This window comes from Bubalus kerabau, chromosome X (assembly GCF_029407905.1).
Source record: "Bubalus kerabau isolate K-KA32 ecotype Philippines breed swamp buffalo chromosome X, PCC_UOA_SB_1v2, whole genome shotgun sequence".
In the NCBI taxonomy this organism is placed as follows: domain Eukaryota; kingdom Metazoa; phylum Chordata; class Mammalia; order Artiodactyla; family Bovidae; genus Bubalus; species Bubalus kerabau.
This window is the reverse complement of record NC_073647.1, coordinates 80,222,320-80,239,263: the sequence shown is the minus strand read 5'-3', so window position 1 is coordinate 80,239,263 and position 16,944 is coordinate 80,222,320. Positions and strand designations below refer to the sequence as shown.

The window sequence follows — 16,944 nt, the reverse complement described above, 5'->3', positions numbered from 1 at the left end:
GAGCCACACATACCCGTCCCTATTACGATCACATCAAACTCCGAAGGGAGGTTATCCGCCATCTTGACAGGAAACGTGTCATGTGACTGTTTCTTGTACAAATAAGATCAAGTTCCGCACTGCCGCGGTAGATGGCGGAAGGGAAACAGTGCATTCTGGGCATTGTAGTTCTCGAGTGGTGGGTCCAGGTAGGAGGCTACAGCACTGTATTTGAAACTTTTTAATCGAACGTTAAAAGCTCCATTCCTTTTCCAGGCTGAGAACAGTAGCGCATTTAGCCTGGAGTTTTGAGGTAGAAAAGAGTTGTAGATTTTTACTCTGATGGCTAAGATGAATGGTGGGAAGACCTGCGAACTGCTTGACAATGATGAAGCAAGATTTGTTAGGAGACACGAGGGCGGAGTGAAATTGAAAGGGAATTGCTCTGTGAACAAAGGAAATTTTCATTTCAGCCTGGAAACTGTTTCCTTTAGCGTGTCTATACTTTAGTTTTGGCCCCCGAAGCATAATTTTTCACACCAATACCTTCACACTCTATTCCTTATCTTTTTTTTTTTTTTTTTTTTTGTCTTTGTCGCCCGAATAAAAATCCACAAAAAATCTCTCCCTAGCTTCGCCGGAATGGAACCTCACAGCATCTGTATTTGTTCTAGTTAGTCCAAACAGCCACCTTGGCTATATATTAATATTGGTTGCAGGAGGGAAAAATGAAAGCACAGTAGTTGCTTGATAGGCATTAACTGATTCTGAATCTGGTTTCATACACGTATACAAGGAGTTCATACAAGATTTTCCCAATTAGGTACTGCAGAGATGATCTAAGTAAAGTGGCCTTTGTATTCAAGTGATTGTATTTGATGAGGGTTAGATTGCCTCTGCCAAGCAGCTAATATAGCTCTCCTAAGTATTTTCAAGGTCGGCCTCCTCCCACCTGCACCCTCATCCCCCTTATTTAAAATGCTGGCACCCTACTTCAGTACTCTTGCCTGGAAAATCCCATGGACGGAGGAGCCTAGTAGGCTGCAGTCCATAGGGTCGCTAAGAGTCGGACACGACGAGCGAGTTTCCTTTCACTTTTCACTTTCATGCACCGGAGAAGGAAATGGCAACCTACTCCAGTATTCTTGCCTGGAGAATCCCAGGGGCGGGGGAGCCTGATGGGCTGCCGTCTATGGGTTCGCACAGAGTCGGACACGACTGAAGCGACTTAGCAGCAGCAGCAGCAGCTGTCTGATAATACCAAAGTAAAAAAGAGAGGGAAGATGCATGGGAGTGAGGGAGGGTACTTTTTTGATCCCAGAAATTCATCGTGTAGCTATTTTACCAGAGTTTCAAAATAATTCAAAGAAAGTGCCGCGTTGGCCCATTCCTTACACTACCTGTCTGACCTCTGAGCTGTTTGTAGTTCCGCAGTCACACCGTTGTTCCTCCAGCATGGAATGATCTTCCCATTCTCCAGGTAACATTTATCCCCAAGACTCAGTCATTTCCACCACCTCCTCCCTGCATTTCTTCCCTATATTGGGTTAAATTTCCCTACATTTTGCTACCACTCTGTCATAACCTCCCATATTGCACTGAAAATTATTTGTGTTTATGTTGGTTCCTATACTGGACACATAGCCCTCAAAATACGCACCCAGATATACCATACCTTAAATTATAAGCCCCTAATGATAGAGGTTGTGCCTTACTTATCTTTTTACCCCCTGCATCAAACACAAGCCTGGTGTATAGCAGGAATTCAGTAAGTGTTTGCTGAACAACTTAGCCCTGATTCCCCTAATGGTAAGTACTATAGAGACAGGGACTAGGTCTTCACCTTGATAGCTGCCCATCACTAGAATGTATCTTATATTTTGAAGATGCTCAATACATGTTTGTTACCACATTAAGTTCCATGAAAAGTCTTTAAAATTGTATTTTACTGGGATTTTTGGCTGCACTTTGTTGAGTTTTGTGACAATCATTAGCAACATTATACAGTGTTGTATTAATATCACTTATGGAATCTCTTGTTGTATTGAACAATACTCTTGTGATAGGGTCCTCTGATGAATATTTTGTGTAATAGAGATTCCTTTGAAAAGGGAAATTATTGTCTAGCAAATCACTCTGCTATTTGCCTTGATACAAATAGAAAGTTTTGAGTAGTATCAGACGTGAAATAGACCGTAACTGTGAGATCTGTGAGACTCTTAATACCAGCAGTGGAAATGAAAATTAATAGATTTACCAGAGGAAATGCAAGAAGCTTTCCAAAATCTCTATTTTGGAGATGGGTGGGTGGTTAAAAACATGATAAATAAAAGTATTTTTGTCTTTGGAGATATTTGGGTATATGTATGTGTGTGTGTGTGTGTGTATACACATATGTATGTGTGCGTGTGTGTGTATATGTGTATATATATATCCTTTTCAATATGACCATATCTAACTTTCTGTGGATTCAGAAATTTTTTAACAAATATAATCACACTGTGAAGATACAACTCATTAATTCATTTAACTTTCCTTAAATATTCATTGAGTACCTACTATGTGCAAGTATTTAAATACTATGTGCAAGATTTAGATGCTGGGATTACAGCAATGAACATGTCTTCATGAATTTCATATCTAATTAAGTAAAAAAAATAATTACTCTGTAATATTAATTTTCCACTATGTTTTCCCCCAGATTTGAAATGCTATTTTCCCCTGAAGCTAGACAGCACAACCCTCAAAAAGATAAAAAATGCCACCCTAGGACTTCCTGGTGGTACAGTGGATAAGAATCCTCCTGCCAATGCAAGGGACACAAGTTTGATCCCTGGTCCAGGAAGATTCCACATGTCAGAGCAACTGAGCCCCTGCGCCACAATTAATAAGCCTGTGTGCTGCAACTACTGAAACTCGTGTTCCTAGAACCTGTGCTCTGCAAAAAAGAAGCCACTGCATTGAGAAGCCCACACACTGCAACAAAGAGTAGCCACCATTCACCACAACTAGAGAAAGCCTGTGTGGAGCAATGAAGACCCAGCACAGCCATAAATAAATAAAAATAATTTTTTCAAAAAGTGCCAGCCTATATTTAGCTGCCCTTTCTCTGAAGTTATCACACCCTCTCTGGGCATAGAAAAGATTATTATGTTAGGAAAATGTAAAGTATCTTCATGGAGAAAACACTCAAAGTACTTTTTCTTTCCCATGTATTTTTGTTAATCTTTTGCAAGGCAAAAGTGAGTGTAGGGGTTGACAACATCAACAAAATAGCATAAAGCAAAACAGCTTAATTGTGTCTATTATTCTAAAGATATCTATTTTTGAGAACTGAATTTTTTTTGTGGATAAATCACAGTACAATGAGTTGATGGATACCTACAAACTGACTAATCTGTTAAATCATTGTGACATTATTTTTTTTATTTAAAGATTTCTTGAATTGAGAAACCACAATTCTCTGAACATTTACCTTGTATTCAGAAGTTTATTCAACTGTGGGATATGATGTTTCTCCAAACCATAAAAATTTTTACAAACTGCAATTTAATGGTCTCTCTCCCATACCTTTCCTTTGAACTCCAAATCCATATATCCAACCCTATCTCTTCTGGCCGTATCCAGTACTAAATTCCTGAATATTTAAACATTACTCCCAAACCTCTTCACCCAGTGTTCCCTAGCTTGGAAATGTTCCCAACTTCTCATCAGTTTCTCAAGTCAAAAACTTATTATATCATCATTTATCATCTTTTTAATATATTACTGTCTTTCACCCTAAACCAATTCATTAGCAACTCTTGCCAGATTTATCTCAAGGATATATTGTAAATATATCCACCTCTAAATCTGGACTGCCCCCATAATCTCTTCCCTAGGCTACTACAGTAGATCCCAGCTGGGCACCTCCTTCATGCTTGTTCCTCTCCAGTTCACACCCCACACTACCAGTAGGGTAAACTTTTAGAAATTCAAATCTGATCATGTTCTTCTCTACCTAAAACTTCCATGATTTCCTATTGCTTTAAAAATCCACTCCAAGATTTTAAACGTGTTCTAAAAGGCCCTGCTGAACTCAATAGTCATCTCGTATCTCTCACCTTTTTCTGAGTTCCAGCCATATTGGCTCTCCTTACTTTCCACTGATATCCCATGCTTCTTCCTACTTCAGGGTCTTTGCACATGCTATTCCATGTGCCTGAGGTGAACTTTGATCCTTCTTCCCTCTTTCTTCTAGCTTCCCTCTTTCTTCTAGTTTAATCTTCATTTTGCGGTTGATGCAAAGCGACACAATCTGGCAAGTGCCTCAGACTAGCTTAGGATCTCACTCTATACTCCTCTGTTGAATTTTTCATGATGGGAAATAATGAGTTCCTTATGCAATTATGTGTTTCATATTTGCCATCCTCCTAGAAAGTAAGTTCCACAAAGTCAAGAACTGTACCTCTATTGTTCACTGTTACATTCCCACCACATCTTTCAGTGCCTGGCAAATAATAGGCATCAAAAATATTCCACTTATGGGTGGATGTCTGAAGCAAATAAAAACAGTATCTCGAAGAGATATCCATCTTGATTGCACCATTATTTACAGTAGCCAATATATGGAAACAAATGTTCATCAATGAATGAATGAATAAAGAAAATGTGGCATCTACATGTATATTAGATGTAAAATAAGTGTTAAAAAAGAAGAATCACATGGCTGAAGTTGGAGAACATTATGCTAGTGAAATAAGCCAAACAATAAAGACAAATATCACCTGATCTCACTTTATAAGTAGAAGCTTTAAAAAAAAAAAAAATGTCAAACTAATAGTAGCAGAGAATACAATAGTGCTTACTAGAGGCTGGGAGTAGGAAAAAGGGGAGATATTGGTCAAAGGGTGAAAAATTTCAGTTATAATATGAGTAATTTCTGGAAACTTAAGTGAAAGTGGAGAGTGAAAAAGTTGGCTTAAAGCTCAACATTCAGAAAACGAAGATCATGGCATCCGGTCCCATCACTTCATGGGAAATAGATGGGGAAACAGTGGAAACAGTGTCAGACTTTATTTTTCTGGGCTCCAAAATCACTGAAGATGGTGACTGCAGCCATGAAATTAAAAGACACTTACTCCTTGGAAGGAAAGTTATGACCAACCTAGATAGCATATTGAAAAGCAGAGACATTACTTTGCTAACAAAGGTCCGTCTAGTCAAGGCTATGGTTTTTCCACTTGTCATGTATGGATGTGAGAGTTGGACTGTGAAGAAAGCTGAGCGCCGAAGAACTGATGCTTTTGAATTGTGGTGTTGGAGAAGACTCTTGAGAGTCTCTTGGACTGCAAGGAGATCCAGCCAGTCCATTCTGAAGGAGATCAGCCTGGGATTTCTTTGGAAGGAATGATGCTGAAGCTGAAACTCCAGTACTTTGGCCACCTCATGCGAAGAGTTGACTCATTGGAGAAGACTCTGATGCTGGGAGGGATTGGGGGCGGGAGGAGAAGGGGATGACAGAGGATGAGATGGCTGGATGGCATCACTGACTCGATGGCCGTGAGTCTGAGTGAACTCCGGGAGTTGGTGATGGACAGGGAGGCCTGGCGTGCTGCGATTCATGGGGTGACAAAGAGTCAGACTCGACTGAGTAACTGAACTGAACTGAATGTAGAGTATGGGGGCTATAGTCAATAATAATGTATTTTATATGTGAATTCTGTTGTGACTGTACATCTCATATGTTCTCATCATAGAAAAATGGTAACTATGAGAAGTGAGGAATATGTTAATTAGTTTGATTATAGTAATGATTTCACACTGTGTACATATATCAAAACATCACATTGTATACCTTAAATATATGGAATTTTTGTTTGTCAAAAATAAATAAATTTTAATCTACTTAGTGACTAGATAAATAATATTGTATAGGAATTCTTCAGGAAACAATACAGGAGTACTATTTTAAATGGGAATAAAATGAGTTTATTACCAAATGAAATTGTTTCATCAGCAGGTTTTGAGTTTATAATTAAGCAGATGATACACACATGGTTAATAAAAATTCAATCAATACAGAATGTCATACAAAGACATACTAATAAATTTTCATACCATCATTGCCCCCTGTTGTCTTCCCCAGAAATAAATACTGTATTCGGTTTCTTGTGAATCCTGCTAAAGATTTTGTGTGTTAGAGTGTGTGTGTGTGTGTGTGTGTAGCAGTAATATATTTATTTTTTGACACAAACAGTAGCATGCAATAAACATTATTCCTTACTTTACATGTTTATTTTTTTCATTTAATGTATATTTGGGAGATTCTGTATTCTTAGTACATATATGGATGCCTCATTTTTAATGGCTTCCTATAATTCCATTTTATGGATACATCAAGATTTATTTAATATTTCTTTATTGATGGATATTAAGTTTTTCTAGTCTTTTTCTACTATAAATGATACAGCAATGAACAGCCTTTTCTTAGAAAGGCAATAAAGGATAATAGTTATGAATTCATTTTTGAGTCCCTATTCTATCCAGCTGAACAATCTTAGGTAAATTATTCATTCTATCTAAATCTCAGTTTCCTCATCTGTAAAAATGGTGACAATAATATTACTAACCCTCCAAGGTAGTTATGAGAGGTAAATAAAGTGCTTAAGACTATAATTGACTGGTAGTAAGCACTCCGGAGAAGGCAATGGCACCCCACTCCAGCACTCTTGCCTGGAAAATCCCATGGATGGAGAAGCCTAGTGGACTGCAGTCCATGGGGTCATGAAGAGTTGGACACTACTGAGCGACTTCCCTTTCACTTTTCACTTTCCTGCATTGGAGAAGGAAATGGCAATCCACTCCAGCGTTCTTGCCTAGAGAATCCCAGGGACGGGGGAGCCTGGTGGGCTGCCGTCTATGGGGTCGCACAGAGTCGGACACGACTGAAGAGACTTAGCAGCAGCAACAGCAGCAGCAAGCACTCAGTAAATGTTGTTGTTAGTAACAGTACCTACAGTAGTAGTAATAGTCATTGTGAGCATGTGGGAGATACAGATTTTCACCAACCTGATTGGCAAAAAATGAAAATACCAATATATAAAATATATTCCCTCCAAGGTATCTTGGGAATTGAACATATAAATATATTAAAGAATGGCTTATGTAAATAAATTCAACAATCAAAGAAGTTAGTAGCAGGAAGGAAGGAAACTTTTTCACTGAACTACCCAAAGCATCTAGAAGAATGCCTATAATTGGATAGGAGCTTAATAAATACTTCTTCAATGCTGAAGGGGTAGAGAGCTATAATACTGATCTATGAAATCCCTTTCAGTACCATGGTTAACCTCTTTCCCAAAGTGTGTTCTTTGGAGGAAAGTAATTCATCAGGATATTAAGAGGGATTTCATGATCAAATACATTTAGGGAGCAATTAAATGGTTTCCTTAGTGGAGGACTCTTCAAATCTTTTATAATAAATATGTATGTGACCTATGAAGATTTCATAATAAGTTTTAAGCCACAGAACACACCTTAGGAAACCCTAGGCTGGAATTGGTCTGATTCAGAATGTTAATCAGACAAATTTTTAACATATATTAAAAACATCTATGTGTTTTCATAGATGATAGTATTGCCTGCTCATCAGTAGGACATGCAAAATAATTTCTAGGAATGGTAATGGGCCAGATGAACCAGAACTATTACATACACTTCCCAGATTTCAGTCTTACTAGTGCAGTTTATGATTCAGTAGTCACATAATTTTACACACACACACAGTGTCCACTATCAGAGAATCTCATTCTTACCATATTGTAGAAAACCAAAAGAACCAGACACTGATCTCCTACTATATAAAGTAAGTATGTCATATAACCATCAATACTCTGAGTTCGAAAAGTGAGCTTTTTGCCTTAGAAAATAACCCTGTCTGTATGAATGTATAGCTCTTCAGTTCAGTTCAGTTCAGTTGCTTAGTCATGTCCGACTCTTTGTTACCCCATGAATCGCAGCACGCCAGGCCTCCCTGTCCATCACCAACTCCCGGAGTTCACTCAGACTCACGTCCATCGAGTCAGTGATGCCATCCAGCCATCTCATCCTCTGTCGTCCCCTTCTCCTCCTGCCCCCAATCCATCCCAGAATCAGGGTCTCTTCCAATGAGTCAACTCTTCGCATGTGGTGGCCAAAGTGCTGGAGTTTGAGCTTCAGCATCATTCCTTCCAAAGAAATCCCAGGGCTGATCTCCTTCAGAATGGACTGGTTGGATCTCCTTGCAGTCCAAGGGACTCTCAAGAGGCTTCTCCAACACCACAGTTCAAAAGCATCAGTTCTACGGCCCTCAGCCTTCTTCACAGTCCAACTCTCACATCCATACATGACAAGTGGAAAAACCATAGCCTTGACTAGACGGACCTTTGTTAGCAAAGTAATGCCTCTGCTTTTCAATATGCTATCTAGGTTAATCATAACTATCCTTGCAAGGAGTAAGCGTCTTTTAATTTCATGGCTGCAGTCACCATCTGCAGTGATTTTGGAGCCCAGAAAAATAAAGTCTGACACTGTTTCCACTGTTTCCCCATCTATTTCCCATGAAGTGATGGGACCGGATGCCATGATCTTCGTTTTCTGAATGTTGAGCTTTAAGCCAACTTTTTCACTCTCCTCTTGCACTTTCATCAAGAGGCTTTTTACTTCCTTTCCACTTTCTGCCATAAGGGTGGTGTCATCTGCATGTCTGAGGTTATGGATATTTCTCCTGGCAATCTTGATTCCAGCTTGTGCTTCTTCCAGCCCAGCGTTTCTCATGATGTACTCTGCATAGAAGTTAAATAAGCAGGGTGACAATATACAGCCTTGACATACTCCTTTTCCTATTTGGAACCAGACTGTTGGTCCATGTCCAGTTCTAACTGTTGCTTCCTGACCTGAATATAGGTTTCTCAAGAGGCAGATCAGGTGGTCTGTTATTCCCATCTCTTTCAGAATTTTCCACAGTTTTTTGGGATCCACACAATCAAAGGCTTTGGCATAGTCAATAAAGCAGAAATAGATGTTTCTCTGGAACTCTCTTGCTTTTTCCATGATTCAGCGGATGTTGGCAATTTGATCTCTCTTTTCTCTGCCTTTTCTAAACCAGCTTGAACATCTGGAAGTTCACTGTTCATGTATTGCTCAAGCCTGGCTTGGAGAATTTTGAGCATTAATTTACTAGCGTGTGAGATGAGTGCAATTGTGCAGTAGTTTGAGCATTTTTTGGCATTGCCTTTCTTTAGGATTGGAATGAAAACTGACCTTTTCCAGTCCTGTGGCCACTGCTGAGTTTTCCATATTTTCTGGCATATTGAGTGCAGCACTTTCACAGCATCATCTTTCAGGATTTGAAATAGCTCAACTGGAAATCCATCACCTCCACTAGCTTTGTTCGTAGTGATGCTTTCTAAGGCCCACTTGACTTCACATTCCAGGATGTCTGGCTCTAGGTGAGTGATCACACCATCGTGATTATCTGGGTTGTGAAGATCTTTTTTATACAGTTCTTCTGTATATTCTTGCCAACGCTTCTTAATATCTTCTGCTTCTGTTAGGTCTATACCATTTCTGTCCTTTATCTAGCCCATCTTTGCATGAAATGTTCCCCTGGTATCTCTAATTTTCTTGAAGAGATCTCTAGTCTTTCCCATTCTGTTGTTTTCCTCTATTTCTTTGCATTGATCGCTGAGGAAGGCTTTTTTATCTCTCTTTGCTATTCTTTGGAACTCTGCATTCAGATGCTTATATCTTTCCTTTTCTCCTTTGCTTTTAGCTTCTCTTCACAGCTATTTGTAAGGCCTCCCCAGACAGCCATTGTGCTTTTTTGCATTTCTTTTCCATGGGGATGTTCTTGATCCCTGTTTCCTGTACAATGACATGAACCTACGTCCATAGTTCATCAAGCACTCTATCTATCAGATCTAGTCCCTTAAATCTATTTCTCACTTCCACTGTATAATCATAAGGGATTTGATTTAGGTCATACCTGAATGGTCTAGTGGTTTCCCCTACTTTCTTCAATTTCAGTCTGAATTTGGCAATAAGGAGCTCATAATCTGAGCCACAGTCATCTGCTCGTCTTGTTTTTGTTGACTGTATAGAGCTTCTCCATCTTTGGCTGCAAAGAATACAATCAATCTGATTTTGGTGTTGACCATCTGGTGATGTCCATGTGTAGAGTCTTCTCTTGTGTTGTTGGAAGAGGGTGTTTGCTATGACCAGTGCATTTTCTTGGCAAAACTCTATTAGTCTTTGCCCTGCTTCATTCCATATTCCAAGGCCAAATTTTCCTGTTACTCCAGGTGTTTCTTGGTTTCCTACTTTTGCATTCCAGTCCCCTATAATGAAAAGGACATCTTTTTTGGGTGTTAGTTCTAAAACGTCTTGTAGGTCTTCATAGTACAGTTCAACTTCAGCCTCTTCAGCGTTACTGGTTGGCACATAGACTGGATTACTCTGATATTGAATGGTTTGCCTTGGAAACGAACAGAGATCATTCTGTCTGGTCTTTCTGTCTCTTAACATCCCTCAAAAAAAAAAAAAAAAAAAAAAAAAGAAAAAACAAGGAGTAACAGTTCAGAAGTATATTATTAGTATCTTGCAACAAGTTCCATACTTAGAAAGGAGAATTTTTAAAAATGAAGATCTAGTATTAGGGCTTGCTTTGAATTAAAAGTTTTCAGTCTAAGCCTGTTGTTGTGTGGTAATAGAAGTTCACAAACACAAGTACTTAGGACAAAAAAAAAAAAAAATAGCTAAAAGTGGAGAAAGTCCAGTTTACTGGAGAACAGCCTGCTATTACACAAAGTAGTACTTTTCTGCATATAAACTCTCTGAGTCTAGCAGTATACCCAGACAAAGTCAACTTAGACTTTTCCATTTGAAAATAGTACAAATATTATTACATCCATTTTTCTCCTGTATATTTGGGTACTTTGAGTTCATGTTCATTTCCACCTTTAAAAAATAATCAATGTAATCATAGGAATCATTTCTGCTATATCAGAAATATGTTTTAAGTGTTAGTATTATTAACAAAGTGACTATTTGTAGTAACTATTTCTCAGTTTCTTTGATACAGAAATTATCAGAATGCATTTGCATTTTTTCATAGTCCTTACAAAACAGAACAAAGTAATAAACTATCAATGGTTTTGTGGGAATTTCATGAACCTTTACAGAAAGTCTTACTGTTCTTCTTTTAGCTGTTTAATTGTAATGTCATAGTAACAGAAAGCAGCATACCCAATTCTGCATGGATGAATAAGCACATTCAACAAGGAAGATTTAATAGAGTAAATCAAACACTGGATTAAACATTTCTGCATAACAGACCACAAAATGGGCATTCATTTTACCAAAGAATCCGTGGCATTACAAGTAAATAGAAGTGTTACCAACATAATTAAACTGAATATTAAGTGGCCTGATTGCTAAGTTTCCCTGTATTTTATCAAACTAACATCCAGTTAATTAGAATTGTCTAAACATACTCAAGCATACACACTGAAAAGATTAAGTATCAGCACTGTTCATTTGCATTTCATCATTCAATAAAATAATTTGCGTTCTTCTGTTTTATTCGGAGAAGGCAATGGCACCCCACTCCAGTACTCTTGCCTGGAAAATCCCATGGATGGAGGAGCCTGGTAGGCTGCAGTCCATGGGATTGCTAAGAGTCAGACACCACTGAGCGACTTCACTTTCACTTCTCACTTTCATGCATTGGAGAAGGCAATGGCAACCCACTCCAGTGTTCTTGCCTGGAGAATCCAGGGATGGGGGATCCTGGTGGGCTGCCGTCTATGGGGTCACATAGAGTTGGACACGACTGAAGCGACTTAGCAGCAGCAGCAGTTTTATTATCCGCAAAGTTTGAATGTAGCAAATTCTGTATATGGTTACACAAAGTAAAAAATTCAGGCAAGCACATGGAACTCTGCAATATAGGATGGCTTCCCATTTAATTGTATTTGATTTTTCATTTTGATAAGAAAAAAAATTCATATTAAAGAGATAATTAATCTTAAAGGGTGAGCTATCCCCTCCAGATTTGCTGACAAAAACCTTACATGAGAATTTACAACATAAATGTTCATAGCAAAAATTTAAAATATTCTATACTTTGTACTGGTAGTCTTTCCTATTATTTGTGTTTTATTAGTACAGTCTGATTTTACTATAATACATTCATGTTTTATCTCAACACAAAAGCATTTTAAATTGGTCTTTACAGGATATTGTTGAAAAACCTAAGATTCAGAGCTTTTTATTTTCTCTGATCTTCAAGGATAATGTTTTTTTTTAAGTCTATGTGTGACTCAAAACATTAAAAATAGAATCATTTCATGTTTAGACTGATTTTGTGACAAGTTTGAATATGATGAGGTCATTTGAACCATATTGTATATTATCCATCAGAATAGATTAGGAGTTTAGAGAGAAATATATGAAATGCCTACCAAAAAGCAAGAATTATCTCTGTATTTCTATAGTATCTATGTCTACCATTGCCACTGTACCTTCTCCTGAAAAATACCCCTCCTACATCCCTGCCAAAAGACAACAATCCTGTCTTAAATACCACTTGACTTCAAGCCTCTAACCACAGTTGACTGGAGGGAAAAGAATAAAGCTGACCCAAGAGAATCCATGGCTTGCCAAGATTTATGCCTAGACTTGAGGTCTGTTTTAAAAAAATAACCCAGGCCAACCAGATTCCCTATTCAGGAAGTTCTAAACAAATGACACATATAGAAGTTATAGTATAAGAGAAGTTGAAAGAAGTATTGAGATTTGTCTTGATGTGAAGTGGGCTGGAGCACTCATTGTGTAAAGCATCCATCTTGTTTATGGCCATAATCAAGATAAATACCAAAGAAAGTTGACTGATAAAGAGGAAGGAGAGTAGAAGAGACCTGCAAAGAGAAGTACAGTTGCCGTGAGGGCAAGAGCAAGTTCCTGCCCTTGTGCAGAAAGGCTTGTGGTGTCTGTTCCAAGATGACTGTGTTTTTTTGTTTTTTTTTTTGTTTGTTTGTTTGTTTTTGTTTTTTTATCCTTCAGTTCCAGCAGACTCAAGTGTCTGGAACAATAACACCTTATTTTCCTCAGGTAGCCTGTATGAGTATTGCTACCAAAACAGTTTCAATAAAAAGATTTTTAAACACCTATGTAGTGGACCCTGCAAAATAAAAGACAATTACAGATGGCTCTCTGCAAACTATTTCTCCACCCAAAAATTACAGCTGAAAGAGTATTTTATTATGAACATTCAAATATTGCATGCATGCTTAGTGACTTCATTCATGTCTGACTCTTTGTAAATCTATGGACTATACCCCACCAGTCTCCTCCTGTCCATGGGATTCTCCAGACAAGAATACTGGAGTGGGTTACCATGCTCTACTCCAAGGGCTCTTCCTGATCCAGGGATCAAACCTGCCTCTCATGAACTGCAGGCGGATTCTTTACCCAGGGAGCAAATGGGAAGCCCATTCAAATATTATTACAATTCAAATTTAAGTAGTGATCAAGAAGTCATAGGATGAAAACAGATCTTAAGAGATAACCTGTTTATCTTTGCCTTCAGCCCAGTTTGTAGTCAAATTATTCCAGGTGGCTTGAAGAAGCTATTATATTTTGAATATCTCTGGAGAACTGTATCTCAATCTTTTTTGCCCATTTCTTCACTGTTAGGAAACTACTACTGCAATGCTGGTTGCTATAATTTTTAATATTAAGTTTGAAAATCTAGGTGATATATTAATAACTTATTAACATATCATCATGAAGTGATTAAATATAAAACAACTGATGCCATTTCAGCCTAGCATTCAAAATGCTCCACACAGTGGTCCTAATATATGCATGATATCAAGGACTCTGTGAGAAATGTTATAGAACTATCAAAACATGTGAAATCAGCTGTGTTAATGGTGAATCCTCAGTTGCAGTCCTAATTTCCATACAGCAGTATACAAATTACAGGTTTTCATCCAATGTGAAGAAATAGAGGAAAACAATAGAATGGGAAAGACTAGAGATTGCTTCAAGAAAATTAGATACCAAGGGAACATTTCATGCAAAGACGGGCACAATAAAGGACAGAAATAGTATGGACCTAACAGAAGCAGAAGACAGTAAGAAGAAGTGGCAAGAATACACAAAAAAAACTGTACAAAAAACATCTTAATGACCTGGATAACCACAGTGGTGTGTTCACTCACCTAGAGCCAGACATTCTAAAGTGTGAGGTGAAATGGCCTTAGGAAGCATTATTATGAACAAAACTAGTGGAGTTGATGGAATTCCAGCTGAGGTATTTCAAATCTTAAAAGATGATGCTGTCAAAATGTTGCACTCATATGTCAGCAAATTTGGAAAACTTAGCAGTGGCCACAGGACTGGAAAAGATCAGTTTTCATTCCAATCTCAAAGAAAGGCAATGCCAAAGAATGTTCAACAGACCACACAGTTGCACTCATTTCACATGCTAGCAAGGTAATGCTCAAAATCCTTCAAGCTAGGCTTCAACAGTACATGAACTGAGAACTTCAAGATGTACAAGCTGGATTTAGAAAAGGCAGAGGGACCACAGATCAAATTGCCAGCATCCGCTGGATCATAGAAAATGCAAGAGAATTCCAGAAAAACATCTACTTCTGTTTCATTGACTATGCTAAAACCTTTGACTCTTTGGATCTCAACAAACTGTGGAAAATTCAAAAAGAGATGGGAATACCAGACCACCTTACCTGCCTCCAGAAAAATCTGTTTGCAGGTCAAGGAGCAACAGTTAGAACCGGACATGGAACAATGGACTGGTTCCAAATTGGAAAAGGAGTAAGTCAAGGGAGTATATTACCACCCTGCTTATATAACTTACATGCAGAGTAGTACATCATGAGAAACACTGGGCTGGATGAAGCACAAGCTGGAATCAAGGTTGCTGGGAGAAATATCAATAACCTCAGATATGCAGATGACACCACCCATATGGCAGAAAGTGAAGAGAACTGAAGAGCCTCTTGATGAAAGTGAAAAAGGGGGGTGAAAAGCTGGCTTAAAATTCAACATTCATAAAACTAAGACCATGGCATCTGGCCCCATCAGATCAGATCAGATCAGATCAGTCGCTCAGTCGTGTCCGACTCTTTGAGACCCCATGAATCGCAGCACGCCAGGCCTCCCTGTCCATCACCAACTCCCGGAGTTCACTCAGACTCATGTCTATCAAGTCGGTGATGCCATCCAGCCATCTCATCCTCTGTCGTCCCCTTCTCCTCCTGCCCCCAACCCCTCCCAGCATCAGAGTCTTTTCCAATGAGTCAACTCTTCGCATGAGGTGGCCAAAGTACTGGAGTTTCAGCTTTAGCATCATTCCTTCCAAAGAAATCCCAAGGCTGATCTCCTTCAGAATGGACTGGTTGGATCTCCTTGCAGTCCAAGGAACTCTCAAGAGTCTTCTCCAACACCACAGTTCAAAAGCATCAGTTCTTCGGCGCTCAGCCTTCTTCACAGTCCAACTCTCACATCCATATATGACCACAGGAAAAACCATAGCCTTGACTAGATGAACCTTTGTTGGCAAAGTAATGTCTGGCCCCATCACTTCATGGCAAATAGATGGGGAAACAATGGAAACAGTGACAGACTTTATTTTCTTGGGCTCCAAAATCACTATATATGGGGACTTCAGCCATGAAATTAAAAGACACTTGCTCCTTGGAAGGAAAGTTATGACCAACCTAGACAGCATATTGAAAAGCAGAGACATCACTTTCCTGATGAAGGTCCCTCTAGTCAATGCTATGATTTTTCCAGTAGTCATGTATGGATGTGAAAGTTGGACCATAAAGAAGGCTAAGCACTGAAGAATTGATGCTTTTGAACTGTGGTGCTGGATAAGACTCATGAGAGTCTCTTGGACAGCAAGGAGATCAAACCAGTCAATCCTAAAGGAAATCACCCTGAATATTCATTGGAAGGACTAACACTAGAAGCTGAAGCTTCCATACTTTGGCCACCTGATGTGAAGAGCTGACTCACTGGAAAAGACCTTGATGCTGGGAAAGATTGAAGGCAGGAGTAAAAGGGGGTGACAGAGGATGAGATGGTTGGAAGACATCATTGACTCAATGGACATGAGTTTGAGCAAACTCTGGGAGATAGTAAAGGACAGGGAAGCCTGGCATGCTGCAGTACATGGGATTGTGAAGAGTCAGACACAACTGAGTGACTGAACAACAACAAATCAAAATAGAAAGATTGAAACTGTTGTAGCCAGTCTCCAAAATGGCCCCAATGGGTCCCATATCCTGGCAGTCATGGACTTGTGCAGTTCTTTCCCACTGAAATTGGCTGTGTGTGTGTGTGTGTGTGTGTGTGTGTGTGTGTATGCTCAGTCATGGCTGACCTTTGTACAAATAGAATTTTGTGGACTTCAGAGGAGAGGCCATTTAAGACATTGCAGTTTCCACCTTACTCTGTCTAGGATCACTCTCTGGGAAAATCCAGCTGTCAATTCATGAAAACACTCAAACAACTCTAAGGAGAGCTCAATGTGGCAGTAACTCTGTCCACAGGCAGCAAGGAACCAAGACCTCCTCCCAGAAGCCATGTGAGTGAATGACCCTTCTTGGAAGTGGATCTTCCATTCCCAATTAAGCTTCAGATGCCCTGCAGCCTCAGCTGCCATCTTGACTGCAACCTCATGAAAGACCTCAAAACAACTGTTCAGTGAAGCTGCTCCTGAATTCTTGATGCACAGAAACTGTAAAGTAATAAATATTTATTGTTTTAAGATACTAATTTTTAAAGTGATTTCTTATTCAGCAATGCTGCTGCTGCTGCTAAGTCACTTCAGTCGTGTCTGACTCTGTGCGACCCCATAGAGGGCAGCCCATCAGGCTCCCCTGTCCCTGGGATTCTCCAGGCAAGAACACT

At 39.1% G+C, this 16,944-nt stretch overlaps 1 protein-coding gene across 2 annotated transcripts in view; it reads right to left on the bottom strand.

Annotated features, from left to right (window-relative positions):
* CHM (CHM Rab escort protein) overlaps positions 1 to 161 on the bottom strand; it is a 239,441-nt gene extending 239,280 nt beyond the window's left edge. For both annotated transcript variants that reach the window (XM_055564939.1, XM_055564941.1), the window contains exon 1: positions 14 to 161. In XM_055564939.1, coding sequence (XP_055420914.1) covers positions 14 to 62 — 49 coding nt within the window. In that variant the 5' untranslated portion in view covers positions 63 to 161. The remainder of the gene's footprint in view (positions 1 to 13) is intronic.
* Between the last annotated feature and the right edge of the window lie 16,783 nt (positions 162 to 16,944).